The 8089-nt window shown below is 46.7% G+C and overlaps 1 protein-coding gene across 1 annotated transcript in view; it reads left to right on the forward strand.

The window, feature by feature from the left end:
• The window catches only part of ppfia4 (PTPRF interacting protein alpha 4), a gene marked incomplete at its 3' end in the record, with an annotated part of 44728 nt that extends 37190 nt beyond the window's left edge, over positions 1-7538 (forward strand). The window contains exons 24-27 of the mRNA XM_083661878.1: positions 4687-4862; positions 6523-6591; positions 7106-7298; positions 7480-7538. Of these exons, the coding sequence (XP_083518004.1) occupies positions 4687-4862; positions 6523-6591; positions 7106-7298; positions 7480-7538 (497 nt within the window). The remainder of the gene's footprint in view (positions 1-4686; positions 4863-6522; positions 6592-7105; positions 7299-7479) is intronic.
• Between the last annotated feature and the right edge of the window lie 551 nt (positions 7539-8089).

The following is an 8089-nucleotide window of genomic DNA, read 5'->3' on the forward strand; positions in this document are numbered from 1 at the left end:
TCAGGCATAATACACTCACCGAGCACTTTATTAGGAGCACCTGTACACCAGTGGGCTAGCTCGGGCTTTGACAGATGAAGCCGCGAAGGTGGTCCTGAAAGCTGTAGTTCCTCGAATGGCCACTTGAGGCTGGACCCAAAAGGGAGTCGTTCCCCGTACACCCCCACGTTAAAATGCCCGCCTTTGTAACATTATTAAGCATGTTTACAGCCTGGTCTAAAACACGGTTTTGGCCTATATAGTTAATTTCACCTTTCGTAACAACCGTATAGGGGTGAATTTTTATATAACTCGCCCATTTACAGGAGACGATAGAAAATACTATGTTTTGGGGGTGATTGACAGGTCACCTGTCCAGTGATCGCGCAGCTTGCCGATCATGGACCAATAGCAGGCGGAGCTGCGGCTCTGGGAAAACCCCTGGTCTCGTGCCGTGACCGTCTTGTGCGAGCTGCACAAGAACCCCAAGATGGCGACAGCCACACTAGGCTTCAAAACAGGAGTCCAAAAAGCGGCCAGTGCTGGAGAAAGTAATACAGTAACTTGAAGTTACTTGGATTAGTAAATGTAATCTAATTACTGTTTTTGGAAATTGTAATCCCTTATATTACTAGTTAGTGGGAAAGTAATCAAATTAAAGTAATGTTTTACTTTACTACCGCTTTTTTTGCGGATAACCAAGATGCCAGGCTTTTGGCCCCAGCCTAACCCTGGGTTCACACATACGCCTAGAGCGACGCTTAAAGCGACGCTTTAAGCTACGCCTAGGCATATAGGCATTGCTTCATGCACGCTAGGCTCTTATTTGCGTTCACACAGGACGCCACACTGAAGCCCCGCTCTGCGCTATGCTGATCACATGAGCAGCGGTTTTTTACACTTTTCAGATCTGATTTATAGCATGGGTGAGTAGCTAATATAAACCTCTTTTTTATTGTAATGTGCAAGTGACGATGTCTGTCTATTTCCTGGGCGGCTGTAATTGTTATTTTCCCTCGGGTAATCATGTGACTATGAGTCAACACCATGAGTGATACATGCATTGAGACAGGGGGGGTATATATACATCTGACAGAAAAGACGTTAATAGAGGAACACATGAAGGACAGCTCTCCTACTATGCACTCGTTAATTCACGCTCCACCCTCCCTTTTGGGCAAACTCGGTAGAAAATATGGCCTAAGTCCGTCAGAAAGTTCAGCGCGCCTAGACGCTGAAAAATAGAACAGACGCCTAACCGATAAATGCAGCGCAGCGCGAGCGTGGCTTCAGCGCAGCGTGGCAGCGGTATGTGTGAACGCTCTCTTCTGTTAACAAGGACGCCTAAATTTTATGCGTTGCTTAGGCGTTGCTTAAAGCGTCGCTCTAGGCGTGTGTGTGAACCCGCCGTAATGCAGATACAGGTCAGCAGCTTCAGGTCAAACATCAGAATGGGTTTGACCTGTGACCTCAGTGACTCTGACTGTGACGTGGTTGTTGGTGTCAGACGGGCTGCTTTGACTATTTGTGGAACTGCTGATCTCCTGGGATGTCCACACACAGCAGACTGAGACTCTAGAGGTTTTTCAGAAGAATGGTGCGAAACACATCCAGTGAGCAGCAGATATGCGGACAGAAACACCTTGAGAGGTCAGAGGTCAGAGGAGAATGGGCAGACTGGTTGGAGGTGAGAGACTACAGTAACTCATCAGATAACGTCTTTACAACTGTGCTGAAAGCTAGCTGATACTTACCCAGTATTGTGTTCCTAATAACGTGTTTTGTGAGAATGTATGTAGCCATTGGTGCAAATACACATGCGCACGCACGCACACACGCACGCAGGCGCGCACACACACACACACACACACACACACACACACACAGTCTCATCAGGCCACAGTACCACCTAGTGGTTTTGTCCTGTTATTGGTTTGGCCTGAGTATTTGAACAGCTGCCCCTATACTATCAAACCAACAACTGAAGGAAAGCCCAACCTCTTAAGTACCACACACACACACTCACACACACACACACCCACACACACGCGTGCACCCCCCCCACACACACACACACACACACACACACACACAGCTCTGGCCGACACTTTCGACCTTATGACCTTGAGTTCTGCACATGAACTTGACTCAGCTGTCGTGTCAAATCAGAATCCTCCCCCCTACTTACACACACACACACACACACACACACACACACACACACACACACACACACACACACACACACACCGCCTGTTCCAACTTAGAAAGCTGGCTGACAGCTGTGCTTAAAGTGAACAAAGGGAAGGAGTGTGCCAGTGAGTTGACACTATGTGGACATACACATTATCTCTCTCTCTCTCTCTCTCTCTCTCTCTCTCTCTCTCTCTCTCTCTCTCTCTCTCTGTCTATCTCTGTCTCTCTCTCTCTCTCTCTCTCTCTCTGTCTCTCTCTCCCCCTGTTTTTCTAATTCTTTAAATCAATCAACCCCCCAGTGCTGTTGCTGATATACATTGCTGTATACTTAAGCAATATAGCATGAGAGCCAGTGTGTTGTGCCAAATATATCCCCCTGATCAGCTGTGCGGCCGAGTGGGATAACTGCTGAGCAGGGGGATATATGCCACAACACACGCAGCTCGAGTGCTATATTGCTTTTATAAAACGGTTTCCAAGTATGATAAATATAATAATAATAATAATACTATAAGTCCGACTCCGACTGGCATGTCATTCTGATAGAGTCAGTTGAAACACTACTGTAAGGCGGGACCGCAAGAACGTGCGGGTGATTTGATTGGATCGTTCTGGAGACTGAAGTTGACATTGGCCAATCCTGGCGCTTGCTGAGAACCTGAGAGCTTTCTGGAAACCCCGACAGGCAGCTCGAGCGCAGCGTTGCATTCTCAGCGCTTGCTGAGAAGCTGAGTGCTTTCTGCAAAGCCCGACACCAACTAACGTTACGGGGTTAAATGCGGGGTTAAATGCGGGGTTAACAGCCTTTCTTTTGCAAAGAAGACATTAGCCCGCATCTATTCTTGTACAAAACATCATTTTCTGCGAAGTATTAGTAAAGTTATAAGCGAAGATCGATTCACAAGGATCTGACAGCTGTCTCCGCCATTTGTTTTTTTTTAAACCAAAGGCTTTTAGTAAGAGAGTTGCCATGGCAACCAATAACCGAGTCCAATAACCCATGGCCATGGGTTATTGGACTCGGTTATTGGATTTATACAATGGCTGTGAACCAATCAGATTGCTTGATTTGAGAGAGCCGTTTTATAATATATTTTATTACATAACTGCTACAGTGCCACAGTACCATGTATCTGACCCACTCCTGTCGGGCTGGGCAATATATCGATATTATATGGATATCATGAGATGATATTAGATATCATCTTAGATTTAGGATATTGTAATATTATGATACTTTATAAAACGGCTCTCTCAAATCAAGCAATCTGATTGGTTCACAGCCATTGTATAAATCCAATAACCCACTCCAATAACCCATGGCCATGGGTTATTGGTTGCCATGGCAACTCTCTTACTAAAAGCCTTTGGTTACCTCAAAAAAAACAAATGGCGGAGACAGCTGTCAGATCCTTGTGAATCGATCTTCACTTATAACTTTACTAATACTTCGCAGAAAATTATGTTTTGTACAAGAATAGATGCGGGCTAATGTCTTCTTTGCAAAAAAAAGGCTGTTAACCCCGCATTTAACCCCGCATTTAACCCCGTAACGTTAGTTGGTGTCGGGCTTTGCAGAAAGCACTCAGCTTCTCAGCAAGCGCTGAGAATGCAGCGCTGCGCTCGAGCTGCCTGTCGGGGTTTCCAGAAAGCTCTCAGCTTCTCAGCAAGCGCCAGGATTGGCCAATGTCAACTTCAGTCTCCAGAACAATCCAATCAAATCACCCGCACGTCTATCTTCTTGCTAGAGGTCCCGCCTTACAGTAGTGTTTCAACTGACTCTATCAGAATACCATGCCAGTCGGACTTATAATATTATTATTATATTTATATTATCATACTTGGAAACCGTTTTATAAAAGCAATATCAACTCGAGCAGCGTGTGTTGTGGCGTATATCCCGCTGATCCCACTCGGCAAGTTATCCCACTCGGCCTGCGGCCTCGTGGGATAACAACTGATCAGCGGGATATATTTGCCACAACACACTAGCTCTCATGCTATATTGCTTAAGTATATGGATAAGTGTTGCTATAATGGCTGCATTCCAGTAAAGTGATGTCACTTCCTGAACTTACCAGACTGTTCTAGCTGCTCTATTATTTAGTCATTATATCCACATTACTGATGATGATCAAAAATGTTGTTGTGTGAATATTTTGTGAAAGCACCGATACTCAGGGAAGGAAACCCTGTCTTTGTATTTTATTTTGATCTTGTTTTAATAAAAGTGCTTGTTACATCTCACATGTGGCTTTCACTTACGGCTGAACATTTAGCCCACTTTGTAGAAAATACAGGTGATATATCGTGTCGCCATTCAGCCTAAAAATACAGAGATGTGATTTTTGCCCTACAGTAGTCGTACTGTTCAGTAACTTGCAAAATAGTCTTTAACCAACGTGAAAAATAATCGTGATAAGATCGTGGATGGGGATCCTGCCTGGGGGGGGGAGGGGCGAAAGTGATATGATATTTTTGCCATAACGGACCACCCCGATTGCACTATAGATGTGTTGGTGTGGACCAATGAGCAGGTGGTCCACTGGGTCCAGTCCATCGGTCTGAGGGAGTACAGCGGCAACCTGATGGAAAGCGGCGTCCACGGGGCGCTCATCTCTCTGGACGAGACCTTCGACTACAGCAGCCTAGCGCTCATCCTGCAGATCCCCATGCAGAACACACAGGTGGGTTACAGAGCAGGGCTCATCATAGAGGCCATTTACACCTGGCGTTAACATGCGTTTTCTGCCATCAGATTGCAATCTGATTGCAATCAGATTGCAGAAATGAGTGTCCTCTCAATCCGCATAAAGTTGCTGTATCCAGATTGAGAGGACACATTGCATTTACACTTGTGTTCAATGTGTACACAATGCATCCCTGACCACCTCCGGAGGTGGTTTGGCCGATCAGATTGCAATCCATCTTCAATGCGTTTTGGGGGTGTTTACACCTGGCATTTCAAGTGATAAAACACAATCTGATTGCAATCTGATCACAGAAAACACATGTTAACGCCAGGTGTAAATGGCCTCAAAGTGGGGTCTGGGGACCACCAGGGCGCGTTCCAGGGGATCCCCAGCAAAAATGGGAATCATGTATTTGACTATAACTAGAAATACGCTTTACAGTGATCTTGTCATAGCAGTGCGTTTCCATCCATAAGTAACAGAATGTATGAGTATTTTGGTCGTGGTTTTTATACACTTTCGTTAGTAAAACATCTAAGAGCAAAAATGGTATCAGATGGGGAACCCTGGGAAAGGGGGGTCCATGGTCTCTAATTTGGGTCAGACCCCTAAGGTCCTTGACATGCAAAAGTCTGAGAGTCTCATCTGATTTTAGCGCTAGTATCGACCAAACAATCAACCAACCGCCCAGAAGAGGTCAGCCCGACGTCATTTGGTCCTTTTCGCCAGCAATTTTATTGGATATTACATTTGCATTTGAATGTTGGCAATTGCATAACCACTGAATTTGTACCAACTAAGATTAGCTTTATTTTAAATGTGAATATAGCACACATCCAACACTTTCCAGTGGATGCTTATTTTCCACAAATAGTCCGTCCACACGGGGTGATTTATTTGTTGTTGATGCAGTGGTTTGTGTGCGGTCGGCATTTTCTTCTGCTGCCGGCGGTGTACTTACTTGTTTTCTTATCACAAACCGCTCCATTTCTCCCGCCTACAACGCACTTCACACACAAGCCACACACACAACGCACTACACACTACACACCACACACTACACACTACAACGCGCTTCACACACAAGCCACACACACAACGCACTACACACTACACACTACACACTACAACGCGCTTCACACACAAGCCACACACACAACGCACTACACACTACACACCACACACTACACACTACAACGCACTTCACACACAAGCCACAAGCTCTGCACACATCACTCCCCCGCCGCCCGGGGACAGTAGTCACAATAAGGCGTGATTATTTGACAAGTCAACAAAAGGTTGAAAGGCAAAAATTAATTATCAGACGCATTTTTCAACAGCATTCTGCCATGAACTCCCCTCTGCCCTGTTTCAAGCATTCCCTGTATGTATCTCCTACTCACAGAGTGTGTGTGTGTGTGTGTGTGTGTGTGTGTGTGTGTGTGTGTGTGTGTGTGTGTGTGTGTGTGTGTGTGTGTGTGCGTGCGTGTGCATGTCTGTGTGCATGTCTGTGTGTGCGCGCGCGCGCGTGCGTGCGTGTGTGCCTGTGTGTGTGTGCGCGTGCGTGTGTGTGTGCGCGCGTGTGTCTGTGTGTGTGCGTGTGCACGTGTGTGTGTGTGTGTGTGCGTGTGCATGTGCGTGTGTTGTTTTTCAGGCGCGGCAGGTTCTGGAGAGGGAGTTCAACAATGTGCTGGCCTTGGGCACCGACCGCCACCTAGAAGAGGTGATCTCATAATAATTAAGCTGTCGCTTCGTTCAAAGATATTAATAACAAGCGTGAATTCGCAATCGCTGCAGCACGCCTCACTCTGCCTCTGCCACCCTGCATTTCAAAACCCACCACCCCCTTTTAGCCAATTGAAATGAACATAAATGCACACACACACATACACACACACACACACACACACACACACACTTGACCTCCATGCCAAATTTCAACCCTCTGCCCCCCCCATCCTGCATTTCAAGATCCCCCCCACCCCCCCTTTTTAGCCAATTGGCATAAACACAAGCACACACCTTCACACAAACACAAACACACACACACACACACACACACACACACACACACACACACACACACATACACACACACACACACACACACACACACTTGAGCTCCATGCCAAATTCTCCAGCCTCCTAGGGCGGCGACAACTGTGCCCACTTTTTGTGGACCAACCGACAGAGTTGACCCGCTCTCTCATGTCCTGCGTTCCTCCCTGTCCCTGTAGAGCGGGGACGACAAGTCGTTTCGGCGCTCTCCGTCGTGGCGCAAGCGCTTCCGGGCACGAGAGGGAGGGGCGGGGCTGGGTATGATGGCGGGCTCCATGGAGACGCTGCCCACTGGCTTCCGTGTGCCCTCGATGAACATGCCTCCCTCCATGACGCTGATGGCCAAGAAGCAGCTGCAGCTCCAGCCTGAAGGTGTGTTAGCGCTAAGCCTCCCACCACCACTAAACCACTTGGTCTCTTCTGTGGCCCGTGCGTGCGTGCGTGCGTGCGTGCTTGTACCGTTCTGGACAGCTCGTCGTCCTGACTAACTGCATGCTGTGTGCTCTCTGTCCCCGCTGTGCCACGCCCCTCTATGCCACGCCCCCCTCTCTAGTTCCTCCCCCGGCGCCTCCGAGACTCGATCCCTCAGCCGTACGGACCTATTCATGCTAGCTCGTCTCCGCTTACTAACAGGAGCGCTAATGCTAACAGGTAAGCTAACAAAACACTAGCTAAAAAAATGACTGTAGCAGCAGGAACTTGAAGAGTTTGGCACGCTTTTTAACTAGCAACGGCATCCGGGCAGGAATGGGCCTCTAACTTCGATGGCAATGCTAAGATTGACGGTGCTTGTACTAAGATTACTCAAATTTTATGTTTTATGTTTTATTTTCTTGCACACTATTCACTTAATAGTTCAATCATGTTTTTGGCCAAGTTCCCCATTCTAATTAATGGTGTGCTGTAAAGTTTTAGTTTCAAATTGAAACAATTTGACAGCATTTAAACTTGAAATGCTGTTTCAGAGACTTTTCTGCCCTGCCAAGAATATAATCTGAGGAATCACTGACTAATTGTAGTTTTTTTTTTTTTTTTTGGCATGCAGATGGCCAAGTTTAATGGTATTGAATACTGGCCTAAATACTGAGTCAGAGATTCGGCTTACTTGAATATTGGATATGATTTAAGGTCTCATGAGAGGAAGAGAAGCCACTAGCACAATG

This window comes from Poromitra crassiceps (genome assembly GCF_964638095.1).
Source record: "Poromitra crassiceps genome assembly, chromosome: 27".
NCBI classification, from domain to species: Eukaryota; Metazoa; Chordata; class Actinopteri; order Beryciformes; family Melamphaidae; genus Poromitra; species Poromitra crassiceps.